The following is a 26,149-nucleotide window of genomic DNA, read 5'->3' as shown; positions in this document are numbered from 1 at the left end:
TCCGCTGTCCAACAAACTTCTTTCTTCCCCCTCGCACTTTCTAACATGGGTATTCCGGCCTACTTCCGCTGGATTTCTCTCAAATTCCCGGAGATTATGGTTGATTGCGTTGAGTTTGTCAACTTTGATGCCTCGTCTGGACATGAGAGCCCCATCGATGCCACCGCAAAGAACCCCAACGGTATCGAGTTTGACAACCTTTATCTTGACATGAACGGCATCATCCACCCATGCACCCATCCAGAGGACCGCCCGGCTCCCACTACCGAAGAGGAAATGTTTGACGCAGTCTGCGACTACATCGACCGTATTTTTTCCATAGTTCGCCCCCGAAAGCTTCTCTACATGGCTATTGACGGCGTTGCGCCACGTGCCAAGATTAACCAACAGCGTTCGCGAAGGTTTCGTTCGGCCAAGGAAGCAGAGGAAAAGATTCGAGTCGCGCAGGAGCTTGAAGAGGAATGGAACAAAATGGGCCTCAAAGTGGGAGAAGGAGAGGAAGAAGATGGTCAAGATGACGACAGCAATCTCCCATTCGATTCTAACGTCATTACCCCAGGCACACCGTTTATGTCGCGTCTTGCAGTCGCACTACGCGTTTATGTTGCCGACCGAATCCGGAACAACCCCGCCTGGAGAGATCTTGTCGTCGTTTTCTCCGATGCCTCGGTGCCGGGGGAAGGCGAACACAAGATCGCAGAGTATATCCGCCGGGAGAGAACTCAACCAGACTACAACCCCAACTTGCGGCATGTCATGTACGGCCTTGATGCCGATTTGATTATGCTTGCGCTTGCGACGCACGAAGTTTATTTCACTATACTTAGGGAGGAGGTATTTGCCAAGAGGGGTGGTCCGGGAAACGGGCAGAGGCATAGGTCGAATCAAACCCCAAATCCCCAACCAAAAGTTGACCCTGCAATTGCCTCACTAGCTGAAGAAGCTGGGTTGAGCATGAGAGCAGACCTTGGCGGAAAGAAACCCTTCCATTTTCTTCACGTCAACATTCTACGCGAATATCTCGATTGCGAATTCAAATCGGATATCGAAAAGGAGCTGGCAGCCGCCCAGCCCGGTACAGATATTGCATACGACCTGGAGCGAGTTCTGGATGATTTCGTGTTTATGTGCTTTTTCGTCGGGAATGACTTCCTTCCTCATCTTCCGACACTTGATATTCGCGAGGGAGCAATCGATTATCTCATAGAACTCTACAAGACGGAATTGCGTCGAACAGGATACCTAACTTCATCCCAGGGGGACGTCGATTTTACCAGAGTACGAAAGCTGTTACAGTGCGTTGGTCGCAAAGAAGACGAGGTATTCAAAGAACGAGCTGTGAGAGAACAGCAAAGTGCAGAGCGAGCTGCCCAGCAGAAGAGAGAGAAAGCAGAATCAAAAAGGTCTCCGCAAGGCACAGAAAAGGCGAAATCTGCGGGAGCTAAGCGCACGGCTGCAGAAAAGGATAAGGGATACCAAGAGGCGGCATTCAGCATGGAAACAGTAAAACTCGGTCGAAAGGACAAGAAGCCAAGAATTGGTACTGGTGAAGCCAATGCTGCTGCTGCTGCTGCACTGAAAGCAAACTTAAGTAAAATCGGAGAGAAGGGAAAGAAATCACCCAAACAGACAAGAACAGAAGAAACGACATCTTTGGAAGACAGCTTGTCGCCAAGGCGTACTGGCGTTTCGGAAACCCCTACCGTTCAAGGATCCCCTGTGTTGAAGTCAAAGTCTGACTTCAAAGAAGCGCTGAACGAACGTATGAGGGAGAAGAATGAACTCGAGGTTTTTGATAACATCAAGCTTGGAGAAGAAGGATGGAAGGGCCGATATTATATGCAGAAGTTTGGATGGGGTCCAGAGCATAAACAAGAGAAGCTCCAGTTGCTGCGAAAGTATGTTGAAGGTTTGCAGTGGGTCATGAAATACTATTATGTGGGATGCTTGTCATGGGGTTGGTACTACCCATATCATTATGCACCGTTTGCATCCGATCTTGTTGAGTGCGATATCAATTCTGAAGACATTATATTTGAATTAGGCAACCCCTTCGCGCCATTCACACAACTTCAAGCTGTGATGCCTGCGTCAAGTGGGAAGCTTGTGCTACCAACCTGCTACTCCGACTTAATGGTCAAGCCAGATTCGCCTATCATTGACTATTATCCAGAGAATTTTGAGTTGGACTTGAATGGCAAGCGATTTGCGTGGCAAGGTGTTGCCCTCCTTCCATTTATTGATGAGTCTCGTCTGAACGCAGCCCTGAGTCCGCTTAAAGATTTGCTAACGGAGGAAGAGAGGGAACGCAATTCTTTTGGGGATTGCTGCGTTATTGTTCACAAGACTAGCCCACTTGGGGTAGCACGGTCTACAAGAGAAAGCACAGACGTATCTGAACGGAAAAAGATCGCTACAGAAACAGCTCAAGGTCAGCTCTTCGGCACGACCTCATATCCGTTATCCAAGTATGGCGGTATCAAAGGTGATGTGTATACGTTGACATTTGAACTGCCGTCCTACAAACCACATCAATCAACAATTCTTCCGACAGCAGCAACTGCACCGCCGTGGCTGAGTGCTCTCTCACGCGGTGATACACGGCGTTCAGGGTGGAAACAGGCCAAGTTTGGATCTCTTGGGCGTGCGGCAAGAGAGCTTGTCAACGACCGGAACCGGAGGCTAGGGGGAGGCGGGGGTGGTCGACAGAGACCCAGGAACGGGACGGGGCATCGCACCGGTTATCTACCGGATGCGCCAGTCATCAATGGTCCTGCGGTAGTTGGACCTAATACAGCAGTATCTGGTATGTTTGGTGGGTTGGGCGCGCAGCCTCAGCCAAGTTGGATGCGAAGCTCACGCGGCAGAGGTCAAAGAGGGGGCCAACAGCAGTACATGTCACCGCAGCGGGGATCATACGGGCACCAGCAGATGCAGCAGCCGCAGCAGCCGGTTTACGGTGATCAAGGGAACCGGTATGGAGAGCAGGGCGCATATGGGGGATATTACCCGCAGCAAGCTCAAGCAGGTTGGAATGGAGGTCAATCTGGTGGTGGAGCACAAACCGGGTGGCAATCTCGGCACGCGACTCAACCGGGCTGGGGCAACCCCTCTACTGACGGAGGTTATGACGCTGCATACGCGCGCGATGGGTACGCGAGGCGTGGCGGCGGTGGCGGTGGGTACTATCCCGGCGATCAAGGTGCAGGACGCGGACGGCGTGCACGAGGCGGATTGGCTGGGCCGACAGCAGGCTCATTGAGATCGCGTCAAGGACAAGGGCAAGGGCAAGGGCAAGGGCAGGGTCAGGGTCAGGGTCAGGACAGACCGTACAACGGCGGATGGACAGGTGGGTCGGGCTACTGATTATGGTTGAGAAAGGGATGTTCGAATAAAGTTATCAATGTGCACGTGTAGGAGAAGCTCGCCATGGTATGTTTTCAATTCTCGGCGAAAGTCGCAGCGCTTTGTTCAGGGTGACGCGATGCATCCGACGGCAGGCGGGCTAGCTTGCTCTTTGAGCCGGTGCCCTCTTTCTCCATGCGTTTCCTCTTCCTCTTTCCCTCCCGCAGCTTGCCCTCCTCCAAAACCCTAAGGCGGTCCTCCAACCTCAACCCCAGACGCACCCTCGACCCTTTCGCCTGACAAGCGACACAATTAACCTCCCTTCCCCCCTCCTCTCCCTCCCCTTCCTTCCCCCGCACCCCTTCCACATTCACTCTCGCCGTCACACACCCGCATTCCCACCCGACGCCAAACCCGCCGCCCTCGCTGGCCACCTTGCGCGTGACCGGGCACACGAGCCCGTCCGCGCCGCACTGCACGCGCGCCGTGTCGCGCTTGATGCTCCGGATGTGCGCGAGAGCTTCCCCCTCCGCCGTGGCGGGCCCTTTGCGCGCGCGTCGCGCCAGGACGTAGTGCAACAGCGCGTCCTTGTTGTACAGGTTGCCCGCGCGGTCGACGACCACGTGCGGCGGGCGCAGCGACGTCTTGGACAGCGCGCAGTGCGTGACCGAGGCGCGCGACGTGTCGGCAGCCCGCGTGGACTTTCCGTACAGGACGGCCCGCATGCGCACGTGGTCCGCGCGGGAATTGTTCAGCGTGCCGCCATCGCCGCCCATGATGGCTGAGGCTGTGAGGAGCGGAGAAGGGAAGCACTTGGGCGGGTGGCGACGGACGATAGTGGGGAAGGAGGTCGTGTTGTTCTTCAGGTACACAGCTATGTACGAATTTAGTGGAGAGCATTAAGACGTATACACGTGTAATTGCTTGACACACGTGCGTTGTGCTCCCCTTAACTACGGCTACGGAGATCAATCCCGTCCGGCATCTTCGCCGAGACCGGATACGAAACTCCTCACCTTCCGTCTTTTACTCATCTTGCATCCACTCCTCTCCACTATCCCTATGGTTATGGCGCTACCCCTTTGCTTCCTTTCCGCCCTCCCTCTTCACCGCCAGACCTCCAGTTGCAGTTTCTCTCCCGAGACGCGACACGTATCCCCTTCCTACCGCCCCAGCACTGCCCGCCACACCCGCAACGTCCGCCGCGCCCCTGTCATGACCAACACTGACGACCTGCTCATAATCGGCGCGGGCACCCTGGGCCGTCTCATTGCTACAGTCTGGCGCGAGGCCCACCCGGCTGCCACCATCCTCGGAGAGACGCGCAGCGCAACCTCGCACGTGGCCGTGGCTTTGGCGGGCGCCACGCCCTCGCTGGCGGGTAGCTCCACTGAAAAGTTCCCTTACGTTGTATTTTGCGCACCTCCCGGTCAATCGGAAGACTATCCCGCCGCTGCCGCTATCGCCGCAAGCCGCATCTCGTCTGGAGGGCGCCTCGTCTTCACGTCGTCGGGCTCGGTGCACGGGCGCAGCGCCACCCGCATCACGGAGGAGACCCCCGAGTTGAGGGAGGGGCGCTCGTTAGTGCTCGCCGAGGCGGAGGATAAGGTGTTGGCCGTGCCCGAAGGCAACGTCATCCGCCTAGCGGGGTTGTATACGAGGGATCGAGGGCCGCACGTGTTTTGGCTGAGAAAACGGGCCGTGCCAGGGCCCGTAGACTCCTTCGTGAACATGCTGCATTATGAGGATGCCGCGACAGCTGTGGTTGCAGTGCTAAGGATGAAGGAAGAGAAGCGAGAGGGGCGGAGCAAGTTTTTGGCGTGCGCGGAGAGATCAGTGACGCGACGAGAGATTTGTGAGGCCGCTTTGAAACATCCCAAGTACAAGGAGACGGGCGTGCCGGAATATGGAGAGGGCGAGGCAGGCGAGCCTAGGCTGTATGATGGGTCGTGGACTAGGCGGGTGACGGGGTGGAAGCCCAAGTACGAGGCTTTTGACGACTTTATGGAGATCGATGCGGAAAGGTATGCTGCTGAGCTTGTCGCAGAACGGTAGAAAATGTTAGGCACAAGGCGACCTGTTTTTCTGTTGTCGTCATGAGGTTGGTTTCCCCGTGCGCTTTGGTATAACACAGGGGCTTTACACCAAAAGGGGGCGATGATGTCTCCCCTGTTGAGCGACCGCGAGTTCTTCTCTAGGACGGTCCCATGTCAATGGGAAGACGTCTCAAAAGATACAGCAGTACCCTGTTTCTCGAGGCTAACGAAGTACCGCAATCGCACTACGGACGTTACGCATCTGTAAATATTCTCTTTCCAGTTCGTGGATCTCTTAGACATGGCTTTGGGTAGACTGCTTTTAGACTTTCCTGTAGATATGCGGGTGCATCATCTTCTTCAGGAATTGATAAGGATGTGCCTGTCGGATTGCTCACAAACCGAATACACCCCTTGCGCATTTCATTCTTGCTGAGCCGCGTTCCCACTTTGGCAACCCTTTCCTCGGATGCCATCGTGAGTTTCTTCCTCTTTGAAGTAACGCCACGTAAAACTTTGTCCACCATGGCTGCTCGCTTCTCCTTGTTCCTCTTCTCATGAATCATTTGGCGCAGGCGCGCGCGTTGCTGCTTTTTCAGTTCTGCCTCTTCGTCATTGCTCCACGCTTCCTCCGGTGGTGCAGCCTTCTTCGCTTTGGGCGACTCCAACTTTGTGTACTCGAGTTTCACGTTCTCTCCCTGCATCGCGCGTTGACGCCTTGTTAAACGCTCCGTCTTCTTTGTCCCTTTCTCCACCACGGAGTCGTCGCTGTCAAGCGGATCTGAGCCGTCATCCATGGCCTCTGCCTCTTCCAATTCTGCCAATATCTTGTCACGTCCAGCATTCACCTTTTTCATGTCCTCGCTCTCATCGTCCACTTCGTCGTCGTCTCTAGAAATGCTCCCACTACTCATATCCTTAGCCTGCTTTACCTTCTTCTCACCCCGGCTGAGTGATACAGACTCCGATTCAGAGTCGCGGTCCTTAGATTCATCGTCATCATTATCACCTTCATCGTCCCCGTCACCACCAGCATCATCCTCTTCTCCAATGACATCATCTCCGTCGGCATTATCGTCATCGTCCTCTTCTTCGTCTTCATCATCGACAATCTTTCTCGCCTGGATCGCACGGCGCGGTGCGCGCTTCGCCCGTCTCATGGGAACGTTTTCCTCCGATTCCTCATCGATGTCGTCCTCGTCTTCGTCGCTTTGCACACTGTCCGTGCCTTGCCTTTTTTTCCCACGTGTGCGCAGTGTAGACTCCCGCGACTTGCGTGAAGATTGCGGCAGAGCTTTTCCCTTCTGATTCTCACTTTTCGGAGGCGTCGCCGAGGAGTCCTGCGCCGAATTTCCCGTTTTTACGGCGCCGCGTCGCACGCGCGGGACTCTTGGAAGGTTCATCACCTCATCACTGCTAGAAGAAGCTATGGGTGCCATCTCCTGTGCAGAATGGGTGGTATTGCCAAAACGTTACTTCCACTTTGCGCTATCACTGGGAAGGCAATTGGAGCAGTGGGACAGAGACGGTAGGACAGCCTTCAACTTTGTCGCCTCGCGATTGTCCAGCGGATGTTGGCCTTTGTGGCCTCATTCGTCACCAAAATGCCTTTGATGATTGAAAAGCGCAATGCTGGTCGCATTGCGAGGGTACAAGACAGAGCCTTGTTCCCTGCGCTGCACCATATGCTGAATACGACACAGTATTTTGCCAAATTGGTGAAAATCAAATGGTTTCGGAAATCCGGGCCATGTCGTTTTTTTGGCACTGAACTGTACCGGTACACTTGGCCATTCCCAGAGCGGCAGATGAACGGACTTTCCATCAGGAGCTCGAGAAATTTTTTAATGACTCACTGGTCTATCGACCCCCCTTACCCTCTAATTATCCAGGAAACCCTTCACATCGTTCTTCCAAATGATGCATTTGTCAAGCCAACTGATTTAGTTTTAGGATACGATAAGGTTCGAGAGAGTTGAAGAGGCGATAACAATACTCCCATAAGGACATAAGTCTCCACACACTCCACGCCGAATCAACTTAGAGTCTAATGCGTGTAGTACTTGTACGCTCTCCATGCCTTTCCTGCTTGCACACATCCAAGGTGAAACCCGCACAAGGAGAGCCATGTTGCATCTGTCTGGACCCGCTAAATCAGGAATTTTCAAAGCCCGATTGATGGTTCTCATCGGAACTCGTAGATACGACACACGAACATTTAAGTTTTGACTCTTCCGACGTATCAAACACATTTATTACATCCAGTTCAACATTTCTTATTGCTTTCCGGTCCTACAATCTAGACATTTGAAGTACGGTGGTATCGAGATGTAGAAATATGAATGGTGCACCTTTTTTTGTTCTTGTAGCGAAAATATTCTGTTAAGAACATGTACACCGTATGGTTTAGTATGAGAACAGAAAACAGTTCTAAGTCTGTGAGAAAAATGCGTCCAAGGCCAACTAATGCTCACAGCTTTAGTTTTTTCAAAAATTTCCGCTCCGGGAGTGGCGGCAATGCAATTTCTTCATCATTGCTTCGTAAGTCATTTCCTTGTCATGTACTGAAGATATTCGTAGTTTATTGGTTCTAGTCGGTCACGAGACATCGGCTAAGAGGGGACACACAAAGGCTACGCAAACCATTAAACCGAACTGGAAAACATAAAGAAAACATAAAGAGAAAAAGACATGATGAGAAAGGAAACTACCAAGAGGGCGGCGCAGCCGGGGCTGGGCGGGCAAGAGAAATAGACATGGCCAGGAGAGGGGGGGCTGGCAAGAGGCTCACGATGGCGCCATAAGTACCACGGAGCAGCGAGGCTGCGAGATGAGGTACGCTCGGTTGGCTGATAGTAATTACAGCCACTCGCTATTCTCCGGGGAGTTTCACCCCTATACACGCTAGCGTGTACAGTACAGAGACGCGTACAGTTTTGATATATTTCGAAACACAAATTTTTATCGTTTTTCGGCCCTTTCCGATTTGAAAGTATATTCTTACCTCTGCGCGATATTCCTTTAAAATCAATGCTACTTGTTTCAACCTTTGCTTCACGTACACATACGCCTAAACACTCGTCCAATTCAATGCCTTGTACTGTACATAGATGCCGAAGGGAAATTTTAGCGTCCTGCCCCGAGTGTTATCGCGGACATTGCTGCACTAAAACGGTCGGGCATGACACAATTTCTGCTCCCCAAAATTACTGGACGATGGAAAATTATTCCGCTTGCGTTGAGAAATATTCACTACCCGTCAGTATAAAAAAGGACCCTATACTTTAGATCCTTATCCCAAAGTATTGCGAAAAGGTTCGCTGCTAAGCAGTTAGAAGCTCTTGTGCTTTGCCATGGCGGCTCAAGCCGCCGTTGATGTGTGCAACAATGTAGATACTTCATATTTCCAATAGTGAAATAACCGTGCGGTGTAAGAAGGCCTGGGACGTTTTCCCGCTATACAAGAACGAAAAGGCAGCCCCATCTCACAGTCTTATCTTGGGATGTATCAGTAGCAGTGGGTCAAGCCATGCAGCGAGCCAAGCCATGCAGCTCACCTCCGCTGAGCGGAAGAGCTACGCAAGAAAACCGAACGACTTCGTCTACTTTTCCCTTCACTTGCATTGTTGACCGATACTCCCCCATGCAGGTCGCAGGATAACATTCTTCATACTTTCGGATTTCGATACGCGCAACGCACGCCTTCGCCTCCGTGTCCTTTCCTCGGCATCCTTGTCTTCACATCCCCGTCATTTGCCTTCGTGGAATGTAGGTCACGCAGCAATCCTTTCATCTCAATCCATGCTTTTCGATTTCCCGTGCTCCCTCTTCACCCCCCGCTCTAATAGATATCTGCTGAGGGCTCTATTCTTGCCCCGGTTGAAGTAAGCCGTGGTCCACATAGCGTACAATGTACTCGATGTGGTCTCGTCTGGCTCTTCGGGTCGAGGAGCCTCTGCTCCCTAAAACTATCTCTACCCCAGCTCTGCTGCTCTTGCGATACTGTTCGCACAGCCCACGCCTTTATTGCTGCCACCCTTTTCGGAGTCAACTGTATACAACAGTACTGTACTGTGCACCTTTGTCGAGGACTGTGTCGCTCGGATTGCGATATCTTCACGAAAAGAATACGCAAGCACGACTCTATAAAGAAAGGGTCAAAGTGTAGATGGCCCATAAAGAAATTGTATAAATAGTATCGAAGGAGTTGGGTCGCTGAATTGCGACCTTTTATAGTTGTGCAAGGCATATACTGCAGCTACGGCTGTCTGCGATACGAACAGTATAACAATTATTCATGCGAAGCTAACCGCACCTCACCGTCTCACAAAATAAATTTTTGTATATGCTACGGCGAGGTTCCTTCCCTCTAATAAACAACCGCAGCATACGTTCTTTTGAAGTTTGTAGGCTGCGGACGTTTACTAAAACTATTTCCCACATGCTTGCGCTATGATGACAATAATTCCGGTGGGGAAAGGAGGGATGGCCTGTGCAGTGTGATAGGAACACGTGCGATCGAAGATGATTGCTGAAAAGCTGGATTAGATGTATGCTACTACAAATGAATAAAGCGTGGTGCTGCGGGGGAGATCTTGCTCGCAGGGGCTTCAGTGAGAGTAAGGTGGCATCTTTCTAGCAGTTTCTTCAGTGACAGCGGCGAACGGAGGAGGAGCAGGGTAAGTGTCCCGAATGATGAGCCCGTGGCGGTAGTGCCAGGGTGCATGCGGACCAAGTCAGAGTTGGTTCCTTCTGCGGGGCTAGCTAGGTGATGTCTAACGTGGGGACGACGGGGCGGCGCAGGGCTACAGTACGGATGTTGAATGGCGTGCGGTCGGTTTCTTGTAACGAGGGCTTGATGCATTTTAAGAGGGGCACGACGAGAGTTGCAACAGTGTTACATACTTGTGTTTACGGATCCTCGGTTAAATCTGATAGCGCTTATTAGAGAAACTTCGGTTGTTTTTGCTTTCGGTGCATTGACTGCGCCATAGTTGCGGTTAAATAGCAGTTTTTCTATTCCATATACTGAATGTCACAAGTGTCCAGGCGTCAGTTGACCTCGTGTGAGGCTTTTTAAATTTTCTCGGGGCCTACTAGCGCGCTTTGCACTCTGTTGTTAGCAATTGAAGCCAAGAACATTTCTGAAAAGAAAAAGAAAACATCATGTGACTTTGTCTTGGTAAGCCTGCATCACCCTCTCGTGAAAAAGATCTCTACCCAATGCCTATTGTTATCATACTGTACCTTTTGTTGGGCTAAGTCAATAGACATACTGTAGCCTTCCGGGCGTCTTCGATTTGTACTTTATGCGACCAATAGAGCTTCAAAAATCGTTATCGTTTATGACTAAAGAGAGAGTACAGAAAAAGCAAGCTAAAAAGAAGCTAAATTTGCACTTTTTTAGGTTTTCGTGGCTTATGACGGGATAGTCACTACGGTAGGAGTCCCTGTTCATCACGAGTTCACGTGCGACCGTACGTACCTCTTTACTTTTTTTCTCCGTCAGGTGCGAACGCACATTCATTCAACAGGCATGTCGAGCAAGCAAGGACGACCGTAGATTTTCGTGCCTTAAGCCTAGGAATCAGGCCCCGGATCTATGCATTCGTTGAGTACCGCTGCGTTGTTGCATGAGATTGGTAGTAGCTCAACCGCCCCCGTTTTCATGACAACATCACATTATCGAAACGTGATAGTGATATTTAATCGGATCGCATTCTGGGGATATAGTTCTTGACAAGTTTCCCTGACAAGCCCCTAGGGTTCGTCAAAAATACATAAATGAAAACTAGAATGTTCTGCTCTCCGTCATACATTTTTGTCGCTATTCCCCTTCAGAGCAAAAACTGTACAAAGGGCGCAGTTGGTCCTATCTCTCTCCGAGAATCTTGAACGCCCTCATTGCCCGAAGAATTCAGAACGTTTTCACGCACCGCTCTGACAGAGATTTGGACACCCCCGCTGTCAGCCACAAGTTCGAACGGCAAATGAGAAGCCAGAACAGGTTCATATTCGTCATCGGATATGGCCAAAGGATTCTAGAGATTAATGCGACTCCCGCAACCCGATTGAGGGACTTAGGCCCGGCTGTCAGAGAAGCGTTCAATATTCCGGAATCTGAACAACTCTTCTTTCGCGGCCGAGATCCGTTGATGTGGCCGACAGTTGGAGAGAATGAGATTGAACCCCGTGAGTATATTCGTATGGGTAGAACGGCCCCGCTTTAAACTCGAATTAATGACAGATCCGTGGTGGTAAGAGTGCATTTGCAATTGAGCCGTTGAGACGGAGGAGGAAAAGAAGGAAGACTAGTCGTTGGTAGGCCTGCCTAATGATGGATACTGTATTTGTTTTAGAAACACAGGCGGTTTGGAGACGAGTCTGACGTTTCGGTTCTTTCTGCACCAAGTCACGTAAGCAATGTGCGCACCAGGCACTCTAGCTAGAGTTGGACATCACAGCATGTCATCTGTCTCTGTGCGGCTCATGGCACGAAGTGGATGTGATAAAAATTTCTGACGACACCAGGCGGCGTAGTTCGACGCGGAAGAATTGATCTTAAGCCTACACTACGTCGAAGCTGCGTACTCAATGGAATGAATATAGTGCATGAACGGTGGCGTTTCACGCTGCGAGCAGGAGCCCACCTTTGCGCTGTTCTCATTAGATCGTTTTACAGCAGAGCGCTGCACGACACTGTTTGTTGGGGCGGTGCAAGTGCAGTGGTGAGGAAAGGTGAGCGGGATAATTCGGTGATTCAGAATTTTCGTAGGAAATTCCCCCCAAAATGCAGCAATTCAAATTTAAATAGCACTGCTCCCGCCGCAGCCACACTCTCCACCCTTCGACGTCTCGCACCTGTAAGACGCCCTCTGCCCCTTCACCTGTCGCCCTATCCGTCTCGTCGTTCTCTGACTCACACGGTCTGCGCCGGATTCCCGTCAACGACCTTCTTCCTTCTGCCCCCTGCTCCCCCCAGCGCCCTACCGCCGACACTGGCTCCTAGCCCACCGACACACCTTCTCTTTCGCTTCATCCTTTCGTTTCCTCTATTTCACCTCCCCCCCCCCACACACACACCATTCATGTCGCCGGCCTCTCCCCCCACGTCCTTCCCCCAACTCTTCCTCTAGATCCCACCTGCAACCCTTCCCCCCTCATCCTCATCATCTCGCCTCCCCCTCCACAACCATGCTTCCAACCACCTCCTCTCACACGCCTCTAGCCCCGCTCCTTGCTCCCCCTCCAACCCTAACCTCCGTCAATGGCATGCTACGCGTCACCCTCCCCCCACCTCTTTCCCAAAAGCAAGTCCGCGAGCTCCGCCGTCTGTGCCGCAAAACTGCAAACCGCGCCCAGTTCGATGGCCGCCTCATCCAAGTTCGTCAAATCGCATCAATCGCAGCCATGGGCACGCCCTCGGCTCCCCTCTTCGACCCCGCCACCCCGTCGTCTGGTCACCTTCTTCGCCTCTGGGTTGATACCCACCGAGCCCAAGGCGCAGACTGGCGTGACGAAAGACCCCTCCCTTGCGAACAAGTCAACGAACTCCGCAGATGGGACCGCGCTCTCAAGGCCTGGGCCCAGCTTCGCTTCGAGAGCTCCCCTGCACCACAAGCCCCTCTCGTACCACATGTCCCTCTCGCGCCACAAGGTCTTCTCGACGACCCTCACCACCCTGCAAGCCCAGCGACTCCCTTTGTGCCGAAGAGAAGGCAGAGCCTCTCCGAGTACACACACTTCTCCTCTCCCGTCTCTCCGGACACCGCATTCTCAGCTCTCTCCCCCCCAACCCCGGTCAGTTCTTCCTACGACATCCGCCCTGTCTATATATCGCCCTCTCCCCCACCGCGCGCTCTCCGGCCCGCAGACCATCCGCCTGCTGCACACGTCAGGATCACCCGCGACGGCGACACCATTAACATCACCGTCCCCGCCCTCTCGATGCTCGCAGAAGAAACGCCGGACGAGTCTGCTAGCTACGCCCACGTCGATGCAAGTGCTGAGCAGGAGAATTTACGCCCCGCCATGCATGCCGCTAACACGGCGAAGTCGTGGCGTAATTCTGGGCGCGACGGGGCGCAGGCTAGCATCGCAAGGATGGAGAGTCAAACGGTGCACAATACTATGGCGAAGACGCTGTTTGGCGCCAAGGGCGTGCAGCGCGCAGATATGGACTGGGCAAAGCTTCGACGCCCAGCATTAAGACAGCTTGATTCAAACGCTGACGATCGATAGGGGGATGCGCGCTAGTAGAAGTTCGGTGTCAGTTGTGTGGCATATGCGGGAGAAGCAGTACGTGTAGAGTAGGTACCAAAGGGCGTTGGATACGGTATGTGCATGCAGTCTTCATGTAGACACAGTACTCTGTAGCATCCAGGAGTAATCACAAGCACAAGAAATAATTCACCTTCAAGAATTCCCAAACATTTTTTTTTGATAGGTTCAGCATGACGGCAGATGCAACGACTTATCATATTTTCGCGTGAGTGTCACAAAGATAACCCTGTCGCTTGGCATAAGTCGCTTGAGTGGGAGCGCCGCCTAGAGACAGCAGAGGCAGTGACTCAACTGACTGTGCGTCGCAAGGTAAGAGCAAGCAAAGCAAAGTGTATGGAAAAAAAGCAGATGTTTTTATTGTGTATGCATATATTGTAATTGTGGAGTCGTTCAAAACGTGGGACTGACTAGTTAGTGAAGCCGCCCGGAACAAAAGTTTGTACAAGTTCCTTGCAGGGAACGGAGGAGAGGGAGAGCTTCCGACAGATATACAGCCAGCGTATTAGGTGGAGCGTAAAAAATATGTAAAGGCTCCTGAAATTGATATGGACGGAGGAGGCAGAATCCTACATCTCACTCCGGGTCTTTGTCCAGTCCTCGAGATTGTGAAGCGCTCTACATTTCCTGTTCCCTCTCCTCGACGTCCTTCCATAAGCTCCACCAGAAGCGGCATGTGAAGCCAGTTGAGCTCTCCGTGTACACGCACACCTGCTGGGGGTTGCAGCACGGTACGGAGGCGTCGCATGGCTCATCCTCCATTAAGCAATCGCCTCTAGCGTTCTTCATCTCCTCTTCCTTCTTTTCTCCAGAGTCCTCGTCGGCGGTCATGGCGATATCCTCTTCAAGCTCTTCAGCAGCCTTCTCCATGACGGCTTCAGGATCCTCCTTGACCTCCTCCTCATCGTTTGACATCGATGACCGTTCCTCGACGGGCGCGCCAACGGCCGTGACCGGTCCCGCCGGCTTTCCATCCGGAGTGATCTGAACATCAGAACAATTCCAAAACTCTTCCGGAGCGGAATCGCCTCCGCACTCGGACATGCCCTTGCGGTGAGCACCTTTCCCGCCCCCGTCTGACTCACAGGTGGTTCCGAAGGGATTGTTGAAGGTCTCGAAGTAATCAAGGAATCCACGGGGGGCACAAGAGTTTGCGGTAGCCCAATACCATTGAATGACGCAGTGCTCGCATGAAAGGCCAGCCGGAAGCTGGTATCGCATGGTGCCGGATGCTCCCCCAACAATGTGGACCCCAACGTGACCAGTGTTCCGGCAGGGGACGTACCAGCGACCAGGGTAGACCGGGTCGATGGGACCGCATTCATAGTTAGTGTCGACGCTAGGATCTTCGCAATCTTTGTGCTTGACGCGGAGAAGCTTTTGGCAATGGCCTTCAGTGAAGCACTTGCCAGAGATGTCCGAACCGCACTTATCAAGGTTGCAAACGAAGAAGTCGAAATAACCGTTGTGGTTGGTGTCAAGCTCTACACTGAAGTCGACCAAACCTCCTGTCTTGTAATGGGACACGATGGGAACGGTGTCGTAGGGCATGAAGTCTCCGCCGATCATGTGATCTCCCCTCCCGACAGGATCTCCACATAGACCTGCTCGCGCTGCAGTGCCCGGGAAATCCTTGGTCGGCTCGTACACCTTCCAACCCCCCGGTGGGAGGTTGGCCTTGACGGTGGCGACAGTACCACCGTTGAGGCAATGGGCACAGAAATCGGTGGTTGGGTTTTCAGGGATGGGGAGGTTGGAGCCGCACTTGTCATTGTGGTAGGCGGCTCGGGGACGTGGGTCGCATACGAGACCGTGGGCGTCAGCCCGATGGGAGGCAAGGACGAGGAGAAGAAGGCCGAATACCAGGTGAAGGGAAACCATGGCGGAAAAGGAGGTGTGGGAGTTGCGGTTGGTGCGGTGTTAGTAGGGAGTTGCGAAGGGCTGACGGATTATAAGGTGGAGAGATGACCGGGGTGACGAGGGCGCGAGGTCTCAACATTTATATAGCGGTAAGGGCGGGCTATTAAAAGCGGATCACAGACAGCAAAATGTGGACTGTCGATCGCACTGTATGGCATTGTGGCGCATTGTATGGTCTGGGGGGCGCTGCACGGTAGGAGGAAGGTAGTCGCATTGGTGGCCATGGCGCGAAGCGAAGAGACGATCGCTATGCTCGCGCAACGCGGCGCGCTTGCAGATGTTAAAGCGGAGCGACGCGAGACCGGCGATTCTCGCCGCTCTCCCGCCATGTGTCACTCCTTGAGCACTGCACGCTTCCCTCGGCCCTCTACGTGTGCGCGTGACACTCTTTTCTCCCTCCCGCTTTTCATACCGTGTGACACGGCCATCTCCCTCGCTCGTCCAATACCTGGCCCTCCTCCCGCCCAGTAACACTGCTAGAGAACTGCACGTGTACGTACATCCCAAGCAGACACCACGTGTCGTCGTGAATATATATACTTCTTATTTATTTCTATAATAATAAACGTCGTGGTCTCCTAACACCCTTTTCTTTTCAGTTGCTGTAAGCCAACCCTTCCGCACCAACTGTAATACCTACTGTACCTACTGTACCTTCTCCCGCCCCCTCCGTCCGCCACCTTCCGCCTCCCCCATTCTTCGCCACCTCCTTCCGCGCTCCTTCCCCCCTCTTGCACCCCTCCCTCTCCCTCACGTTCGGTGCGCGCTTGTTGTGTCCGTCCGCTCTCCGTGCAAGCCGCCGTAGAGGAGGACCACGGCCACCCATAAAACGCATCTGCATCACGGCTGCCTTTGCGTCTTGTCGAAATCGCTTAGCGCGCCCGATCCGCCCGCGCTCGTTGACTGCGACAAATCCGCACACTTCGCCAAGACACGTCACTACTGTGTTTGGCTCACCACCCCGCCATTGGGGCCGAGGCCCTCGCCCTCGACGATGCCGCCACAATCCCCTGCGCTTAGGATTCGATCATTAATTAGGTCGCGAATAGATGATGTCCTCAGCTAGCAGGCTTTTTTCGGGTCGGTGGCTTTTGGGTGGAGCACTGCCCAAGATCCGATTGTGGTTGGCGATTGGCATCGTAGATGCATTTCTGTACCCGAGTGCCGCAGGTGAGCGCCTCGCACGTAACAAATCACAATTGCTTTATCTGCTCGCGCGTGCAAAAGTTTGTATAAGCGTGGGGGGACCATGAAGAGGGCAGTGCGGTCTCATGACCTCTCCTCATGGTGCAGCTCTTCCGATGCAGTGCCCTCTGCAGTCGCGTAAACAGGCCCTGCTCATTGCTACCGTTTCGAAATGGTTCAAATGTGGTGCACAGCGCCCCCGCCGCTACACACAAGAATGGCAGCTAGGACTCGCGACCCACGATAGTTGACCAATAGGATCGCCCATAGTCAACAAGTATGCAGCAATTAGGGCGCCGCACTCATAAGGCACAATCCGTGGGCTGCTCGCGCAACGTGTCAAGCGCACGGGCGTTTAGCTTGACGGACAGCACTTCCCCTTGCTGGGTGTGACCATTATTTGGGAATTTTGCCGTATCACCATTGGCTGAATGCCCAGAGTGTGACACGACGCGCACACATGATGTCATGCGTGCTCTACAGCGACCCACTGATCTGGTCCAAAAGCTGCGAGTCTTGTTTTCATTTCAACTGAGCTGGGTGGAGTGAGTTACAGTAATTGACTCGGGGCTACAGAGGCTGCAGCGAAGCCACGTGGCCGGCTGTTCGGAGCCCAAGAGCATGGGATTGTGAGCGATGCCAATGGCTCTGGTGGACTGCCCCAATTTTCCTTTTTAAACTGCCGCGCATTCAACCCAATGCACCTTCATTGTTGCCATTTTCACTGGTTGTTTCGAAATTCTAAAACAAAACGCACACTCTTTCAGGCTTTTGTAGGATATGCAAAATATTCGAAATCGGTCGAAGAAGAGTAGCTCAGACCAAATCGTCCCCGCCAAATCGGCCCTCCACCAATGCCTTCGTCCGCCGAAATTTACATTTGAAAGCATCGCAAGCCACGTGCCTGTTCGCATAAACTTTAGTCGTGTCCAGTGTGACGGCGCTGCCCGCCATGGCGTCAATGCAATTTCTTAATGCAAAGTTGTTGGTTCACGGCTTCGAGCTTTCATCGCCGATTGGTGTTCCGATTATATGTGTATTGCTCTCATCGACATTTTCGTGGCGCGGCCCGCGCTTCTTCGGCAAGTATTAAAAGGGGCCGGATCGACGTTCCAAAATTTTTTGAGAAACCGACAATTGAACAACATGCGAGCCCGTCATACTGTACATCATGCTCTGCTGTATGTCGACGGTTGTCGTGTAGCAGCACGGGGAACACCGCCAAAAGTACTGGAGCCAAGGTCAACGTTATATTTCTTTCCGTGTCCGCCCCCTGAAGGACGTCTGCATTCGGTCCTCTTCTCTCAACGTGGTTTTCGCCACTTGAAAGGCATGTTCCCTGTCGATGATGCAGCGCTTTATTAAGCTTTGGTGTGGGACGGTCACACTTCAAGGTAAATGTGACTGGAAATAACCACTGTATACGCTCTGCTAAAATGTGTTTACGTATCTCTATGTCGATTACTGTACTATCACTTTTGCCTTGAGGCACCACATGGTGTTAAACGCACGACAACTACGTACTGCATAGTACATTGGACGCCTCCTGAAACCATTACTGTGATTTCCAAGATGTCATGGACACAGATATCTTGCCTCTGAGACGAGAGCCTCCATCAGTGACGAGTTCGTTGCCTCTAAGAGAAGCAAATAGACTACTAGCGTAGGCTCTCTTGCCTTCACCTAGCTCCGCATATCAGTAACGATTCGGTGCTGAACGACTGTGCTCAACAAATGACGCCTCTTTCCTTTTTCGATCATGAACTGTACCCCAGTTGCAGACTTGAAAGCTCTACGTCTCTCACATACATCCGTATATATTTGCCGATGTACCAGCTATGTGCCAAAAATAGGGTATGAGTTTGACCGAATGAAGAAAGACAGCCATGATTCTTTCATTATATTTCTCTACAAATTCCGATTACATGGGACGTCAAGTCTTCCTGGACAATGATAAGAATGAGCACTGTACAGTACGTGTATGTTTATCGTATCTCACATGAAGCCCCTCCTCCCTCTCCCTCTGATATTGCACGTAATGCAAATATGCCTGACACCGAGGACGGACAGATGCATGAAAGAAGCCAATCGTAAACAGCTTGACCCCCGGGGCAGCCTGTTTGTGTTGCGACACCGAATCCTCCTCGTAAGGGCAAATAACATAAACAATGTTCGAAATACTTCCAAGTCGAAATGCAGTCGCTTTCCTGCTTTTGCAACACTGTATGTTGCTTGATCGAAAGGGTTATAAGGACCAGATTTAGATCTTGCTTTTAGCAGTAGGAGAGAATGTAAATTTCACAACAGCCACGTCTTCTCACCTCTGCTTCCGCAGACACAATGGCAAAAATCCATAACTGCCAAACACGGTGGCCCTGCTATATCTGTGGAACGGGGGCATTAGAAATGTCGTGCCGGAGAAGCGGAAGAGCTTTGGATAGGCTGCGGTGGGAAAGATGGAAGAAGGTGCCATGAAATAATGCACTTTAATACTTAACATTAACACCGCGTCCCCATTCGACGGTCCTATTGACTAGTACAATTTGGAGGCGGAACTGTACAACAATCTGAGAGCATATCCATATATTGTACCAAGGGTACTGTACCTCACCGTTGTAAAGTCCAACTAACCGCACTCTTCTTGATTGTGCACCGAAAAGTACCACTGAACTCACTCACATTAGTCTTTCGCGAACAGTAGAGCATCGTTCCCAAAACCACCTTCAAGAGAAAGGCGCCCTAATGGAAGTACCCTATTCGGGCACCGTTCTGTATACAGTACTAGAATAAAGCCGCCGGCGCCGCCCCCTCCTGAGGGTGAGGAAATGCATCAGTGTTCTTGGCATCACATGGACCATATCAAGATGGGCGAGGAGACGTACTGCACTATGATTGGCAGTTTTCAATGGGATCAAAGCCAATTCACAGGGTGGCACATCTTGGGCCTTGTGTAATGTTTTGGCTGAATTGAACGCAATCTTTGATTTGCTTGCAAAACACAGGTCAGCTGTCAGTCACGGAAATCATGAAATTGATTTTTACGAAGGCGTGACGATATCTGTAGCCATGCAGATCATACAGCACAGTAAGATATAGAAGAGCATTTTGTACCACCGGGACCAACTGCTGCTCCGCGGTGGTCAACCCGCCCGGGGGCAGACGAGCCCGACCCCCACGTGGAGAAGTAACCTTTGAATCACATGTCGTCAAACTGACGTTTTGAGCTCAAATAATACAACCCCATCTGCTGCCCTTCACGTCCGGTAGTGATGCTGCTACGCAGAAAGCTCTTCCATGGGGCGGAAGAATGACGTGCCATCCTCTCCTTTGAAAGGCTTCGCAGAACAAGCAACGACTACCATTCGACGGGTACATGGAGTGGCTCGAAAGGAGAAGCATTAACATGATGTTGTCATCCCAATGGAATTTCATATTTGGGCGACAACTCAAAACAGAACCTGTCGTGCGAAGTGCATATGCAAACCATCAGTATATACATATATACAGTGTACGAAGATATACATACAATGCTGTACATTTAAGTCCGGGAAATCCTTTTGGCCGTTTGTAGCCAATGTCCCCAGAGTCACAGGAGTTGGTTTTGCATCTGCCTACTTTGTAAATCTTACGTCACAGCCCACGCCCCTATAAATCGATCTGCTTCTGGGGCCTGCCAACTATAACAAAGTCTTGAAAGCCTTACCTTCTCGCACGTAATCTTATTGTAACGCCTAGACTAGCTGGGTCCTCGTCACTGCCAATGGCACGACCCACGGCGTATCGCAGATACGTGTGTGTACTGCACTGTCTTACCGTATACACTTGTCTGCAATACCTCGCAAGCTTGACAGCGCCCTTCTGTGATTTCCTTTCAGCCCTCTCAAAGAGACTTGAAAAAAATACATATTTACGGAGAAGGTCACTGTTGAAAAGATCAAGATCCTGTTAGGCTCCAGTGTCTCCAGTGTCTCCATGTCTCTAGAGAGTGCCTAGACGGCAAGCGATTTGCCTCATATGAGGCCAGTTTATTTTTGCAAAAAAGATAAACAATAAATCGAAACTTTATAAAATCGGTTTGGACGCCGTTTCTTTACATGGCCTCGGCAATAACATCTTGCAAAACATTAGGATTGCAGTTGTGAATACACAGGAACACTAAGAATCCAATGAAGCTTCAATACGCGGTTGACATATTAAACAGGCGTTTTGGTTCGGAAGATATCAACACATAACGTTTTGAGGTTGGTCAAAAAGGCTTCTTTTTAGGTATTCTAAAAATGGCTGGAAAAAATGTGCAGATCTCACCAAGCTCCATCCTCCCACAACGCAGAAGTCAACTGCGGTGGCGAGAGTCTATTTTTCCTTCTTGTTGTTCCTTCTTGTTGAGCAAGCACAAGTCAAGAAAAAATAAGTTGAGAAGTAGCCTCATATGAGGCCACTTGTCGTCTAGACACTTGACAACGTGTTCCCTAGTACAGTACATCATACCCGCGACCTGTACCCTTTTCCGAAAGCATTACAGGGGGGGTCGCGATATAGTGCCACCCTATGTCACTGGGCCAAAAACGGCACTATATCGAACCAGGCACTGTATGATAATGAGATTTACGGCTTTTTGCAGCCATTTCCTTGCATCACTGTTCAAAAAGACCGCTCGCAGGACGCCATCACTCACACTTTGCTTCTGCACTACAGACTCAAGTCTAATCAAGCATTTATGTTATTACATCCATCATCCACACTCTCATCACTGCCAATAGGGATGGATACATGTTTAACGATTGTTTTTTGGCACATTTTGGGACCAACGGCGACAATTTCGGGTTCTGCTTAACGGGCGGTGGAACAAATGTATGTTTTAGTTAAATTTATGCTGCTCCCAGCACGGGAGAAGCCAGTTCGTTCTCGTTCCGTTTATCGGGGTGTTCCCGTTATCGCATGTTCCAGTTATCGAGAGATGACTGTAGTACAATAGCTGCCGAGTCGTCGCATTACTTCCTCTTTTTTCGTAGCCATAAATGCCAGCCTACACTTTTGCAGATGTCCAATTGCATCATCGACCTTGCCTTTTTCCGCCGTAGTCTCTATTCGAGTTAGCAACTGCATAATATCTTTCCATGGCGGCAGTGGCTCTCGGGCAGTACGTCCATCCAACTGCCTCTCTGGAGACCCTTCGTTTTTGGCTCAAAATTCGTGCCACCCGCAGAAGGGTAGCACTATATCCCTATGCTGCATAGGTGATGAAAATTGCGTCACTTTGAAGAAGTGATTTTGCGTGAACTTTGGGTACAATTAGTGACGTTTTTGAGAGATCGTTCACTGAAAATGTAGTGATTGGTCACTCTCTGTAGTGAATCATCACTGCAATGTAGTGAACAGCACAAAAATGTTGGCAAACTGAGTGACGTCACTCACCATCAATGCGGAAACATCACTAAATCACCCAAAGTCACCTTCCAACATCACTTTTCTCTCCCACGGTCACCCCTATCACAAAAACGGGCCCTATCGCCCTTGCGCTTAGGAAAGACGGTTGAGGGGATGAAATCAACCAACGCTTTCACTTTCGTGGTACTGCGACCTGCCTGTAGCTTCGGAAAAGAAGCTGCACTGAAAATCTTTGTGCCTGGATCTGTGTGCTACTATGTCTAACAATACATACAGTACAAGCCAACAGCAAAAATCAGTAGTTCATGCAGACCCTATTTTTGACTCGGAACCACACTTTGACAACTCTTTGTCTTCAGAAGAACGACCCTGTCAACTGCTCGGTCAACAAGATCGGTCGTTGCTCCCCGCGTTGTCACACGAAACCGACGCTCCGTCGAGTAATAACTGCATGACCGATGGACAAGCTTCATGCAGCTCGCCAGCAGCTGCTCCTCCAAGCGCTTACCAAATGTCTACAATGGTAATTCCTCCCACTGATACAGCTCTACTAACAGTTCGAACAACACCTGACTACCCCTCCAGCCCGTCATTGGATGATGGGGACCATCCTTTTTCCCAGGAGCTTTCTGAAATGTTGGAAATCTCTTCAAAGTCCGGATCAGAAGACGAAAGTTGCACATCGGACGCCCACGTTTTGGAAGAAGAAGTCATTGCTCTTCGTAGTTCAACCTTTAACGCTGCAACACGGGATAATGCTGAGGTTAATGCGCAAAAAAACGTCATTGAGGACCACTGGTCTGGAATATTTACGGCAGAAGATGACGTTGTCCTTGACTCCATCGTCGATGACGATTTGAACAATGATGTGGGTGAGGCGGAAGTGTTTGCAAACAGCGAAAGAGAGGATACACGTTCGATTTCACAGCGCCATGGGGGGCTCCCTGGCTGGGACTATTTGTCGGCATTCGCACAGACAGAAATCATCGTCGACAACGTTGACGAGACACTAGCACCAATTTTTGTTAAGGAGGCAAACGCCGTTCTTGAAAATGTTTGTGATGATGTGAAAGGTTCGAATACTGTAGCTCGAGGATATGTTTCCGCCGCAATTGATGGCTTCGTGCCTAGCCGATTCGAAGTTTTTAAATCGATGTTGCCGACAAGTGTACTCGAAAAGGTTCGAGAAGCAGTTAATCGGGTTCTTGTTGCAAGAAACAGGAAGACTGTGGACATTGCGGAGCTAATGGCCGTAATAGCACAGCATGTTCTTTGTTCGGCCTACGGGGAGTCAGTGTCCACCGTATCTAACCGCGACAACTCTGGGTTTTTCTATCAAATGGGAGTGGACGCAGGCCGTCATAAAGATGTTTGGTCTGCCCTCAGCTGCACAAAACAAAGGCGAGGGAGAGTGGAGCATAATTATACTGGTTGGAGCAACAAGCCGTCCAGAGGAAATGCGTTGATCACAGAGATGGAGCAAGAATGCGCGGCTGTGAACAGGAGACTCTTATACATACCGAGGGCCACTCTTTTCTCACTAGATGATGATCATCTTAGGCTGAGTTCCAGAGCCGTAACAAAATACACAAACCTGCAGCAACTGAACAATCCCTCAAAAGCCCTTGGTCCTGTGAGCAATGCACTCTGCTCCGCCCTAAACCCTTTCATACTTGCATGTCACTACTCAAGGCCACGAGAGAAATTGGTAGACGTCTGGGAAAGACTTGTTCAGCTAGTTCAAGGAGCTCCAACAAGGGGTTCACTTTCTCTTATGGCCGATGCAATATTTGCGGCTGACCGCGGATACAACACGAAAGAAACCATTTCGTTCGTTAACGAAACTTTGGGGGCTACTGGGTTGGGTACACACAAGAGATCATTAGATTTCCCTTATGTGTTTGGAAACGGACCAATCTCCAAGAGACATAAAGGTATGTCTGTCTCTGAAAAGGGCTGTCGTGCTATCTATCGTGCTCGGAAGAAGGTGACAAGCGGGAATGGAAGAACTTTGGAAGCTGCTGTTTATAGGGAAAGCTCCAGCGGCCGTATCGCTGCAATGTACCATAACAACGACCGGCTTTTCTCGACGAGAAAATTCACGTTGATACCTCGTAACACTTTTCGCGTGGGAATTAATGACGAAAAGCTAGAACAGCTACAGACTGTATATGAAAGATTGTCGCGATCTCGTAGATCCACGGAACTATCTCGTACAGGACTAGTACCATCAACTGTAAGAACGAAAGTCGAACAGGTCGTACATCGAGTGCGGCAATTAACGTTTTTGCAATCCGAGGATCCCGGGTGGTTCCTCGCCCGTGCGTTCTCTTTCACATCTAGAACTTCTCATGGCTTTTTTATTACTGTGGCAAGCAACTTTGAAAAAAATATTAACGGTCTATCACTGCTGTTGAGAGGACAGCGCCTGGATCCCCACGCGTCCAGGATGTCAGAAGATGCAGAAATCGTGAGGCGGATACTGTCGCTGAAATGGAGCACAGTATTGGAGAGTTTAAATGTCCTAAAGAGGACTGCGTTGGCAACTGTAGAGCAGGGTGCTGTAACATCTTTTTTACAGGCAAACGATGACGAACTCAGTGACATGCGCAAAGAAGACCTTCTGAATATGTTAGCACGGATAGGTCGCCGACAGCCGTCTTCTCTCCGAAAACAGCAAATCATTGACAAAATTGTTTGTATCAAACAGGCTGTTCGTGCGGGAACGGATACACTGGAAGAGCCGGAATTATTGGATGATGAGGGAAGAAGAGATCGAGACGAAAAAGCAGTAAAAAAGGAGATTATAAAAACGTCATTGTCGTCGTGGGTAATGAAACCTTTAGTGGCTACTGCGGGGATGAAAGAGGGCTGCATAAATGAAGCTGAGGTGCTGAAGGCACTCGTTGCCTTTATTGACAGTACACCGTGCACTGAAGCAGGTGCAAACAACGTAGCTCAAAGATCTTCTTTTTTTCAGGATGATGGAAGCACACATTTTCGTGTTGATTACATAAAAAGCCTAGGGCTAGTCTGTCAGAGAGGAAACGAAATGCTTGGAGACAGCCCGGATGGTCTATGCGGTATTGTAGGACCTGATAACGAGGTGCTTTGCGCCGTGGTAGAGGTCAAAACTATGACTTCTCCACGCACTATTGAAGAAGCTAGGGGTACGGCTGACAGGTTCGGTACATTTTTTCGTATTACGGGGATTGGGACCTCCAACCGAAATGACAAGCACTTTCATGAATCTGTTCTTTCCACAGCCTATAGGCTTCAATGTCTACACCACGCCATCGTTTTCGGTGTTGAGCACGTTCTGTTCGTTGTCGCCAAGGGAAGTTCAATGGGAAATGGAGAGATAATATTTGCTACACTTCTGCAGTTTTCACAGCTACTTCGTAACAATTACCTACATTGTCTCGAAGGGGTACAGGCTGCTGTATTTTCATGGGTGGGCAATGCTCCAAGTGAGATACCAAAGGACTACGACACATTACTTCGATCCTCATATGCATCTGATCTACATAGCTTTGCGTCATTTTACGGACTTAGCATGGCGTACAAGACGTTGGTTCGAAAAAGAGGAGCACCTTTGCCTCCCGCACGTATGATTCGCCCAACTCTACTGGTTTACTGGAATGCTTTAAAAGGAGGGGTGGATGAGTACAGTAGAGCCATGAAATCTTTGAGCAAGACAAACACTTCGGAAAACCCTATTGCCAGCATTATAGGACGAATAATTTGCTCCCAGGTTAACAATGCTGGTATAGTCCATCGCCTTGCGATTGCTAGAGAAAAAGGGCTCCTCCCAAGCTCTTCTGTGAACGAAATGGTTAAAACAAAAGGGTACAACAAGCTGAGACATGACGTTACACAGTGTGAGACTTTCGGGACCTTTGCAAGAGGACTGGCAATGTAAATAAACGACTTCTACATGGCATCAAGTGGAAGGCGGACGTCACAAAATGCATGCTCCCAAGTAATGCCAGTTA

At 50.8% G+C, this 26,149-nt stretch overlaps 6 protein-coding genes; 3 read left to right on the top strand and 3 right to left on the bottom strand.

Annotated features, from left to right (window-relative positions):
- The first annotated feature begins 45 nt into the window (after positions 1-45).
- On the top strand, positions 46-1,115 carry CHC_T00010284001 (5'-3' exoribonuclease). The gene is made up of 4 exons (XM_005716849.1): positions 46-99; positions 172-438; positions 499-850; positions 979-1,115. The coding sequence occupies exons 1-4, from the start codon at positions 46-48 to the stop codon at positions 1,113-1,115; spliced, it is 810 nt and encodes a 269-aa protein (XP_005716906.1).
- A 2,303-nt stretch (positions 1,116-3,418) lies between these two features.
- On the bottom strand, positions 3,419-4,070 carry CHC_T00005311001 (hypothetical protein). XM_005716848.1 is given in 2 exon segments: positions 3,419-3,440; positions 3,441-4,070. 1 exon segment carries the CDS (start codon positions 4,068-4,070, stop codon positions 3,441-3,443), a length of 630 nt encoding a protein of 209 aa, XP_005716905.1. The 3' UTR covers positions 3,419-3,440.
- A 49-nt stretch (positions 4,071-4,119) lies between these two features.
- On the top strand, positions 4,120-5,608 carry CHC_T00005310001 (hypothetical protein). Its single transcript, XM_005716847.1, has 3 exons — positions 4,120-4,234; positions 4,313-5,369; positions 5,533-5,608. The coding sequence occupies exons 1-3, from the start codon at positions 4,120-4,122 to the stop codon at positions 5,606-5,608; spliced, it is 1,248 nt and encodes a 415-aa protein (XP_005716904.1).
- A 27-nt stretch (positions 5,609-5,635) lies between these two features.
- Positions 5,636-6,784, bottom strand: CHC_T00005309001 (hypothetical protein). Its single transcript, XM_005716846.1, has one exon. The coding sequence runs from the start codon at positions 6,782-6,784 to the stop codon at positions 5,636-5,638; it is 1,149 nt and encodes a 382-aa protein (XP_005716903.1).
- A 25-nt stretch (positions 6,785-6,809) lies between these two features.
- On the top strand, positions 6,810-6,995 carry CHC_T00005308001 (hypothetical protein). Its single transcript, XM_005716845.1, has one exon. The coding sequence runs from the start codon at positions 6,810-6,812 to the stop codon at positions 6,993-6,995; it is 186 nt and encodes a 61-aa protein (XP_005716902.1).
- A 7,284-nt stretch (positions 6,996-14,279) lies between these two features.
- Positions 14,280-15,212, bottom strand: CHC_T00005307001 (hypothetical protein). Its single transcript, XM_005716844.1, has one exon. The coding sequence runs from the start codon at positions 15,210-15,212 to the stop codon at positions 14,280-14,282; it is 933 nt and encodes a 310-aa protein (XP_005716901.1).
- Positions 15,213-26,149: the final 10,937 nt, after the last annotated feature.

Source organism: Chondrus crispus, genomic scaffold (genome assembly GCF_000350225.1).
Source record: "Chondrus crispus Stackhouse genomic scaffold, scaffold_282, whole genome shotgun sequence".
NCBI lineage: Eukaryota > Rhodophyta > Florideophyceae > Gigartinales > Gigartinaceae > Chondrus > Chondrus crispus.
The sequence above is the reverse complement of the archived record's forward strand: the minus strand, read 5'-3'. Positions and strand labels throughout refer to the sequence as shown.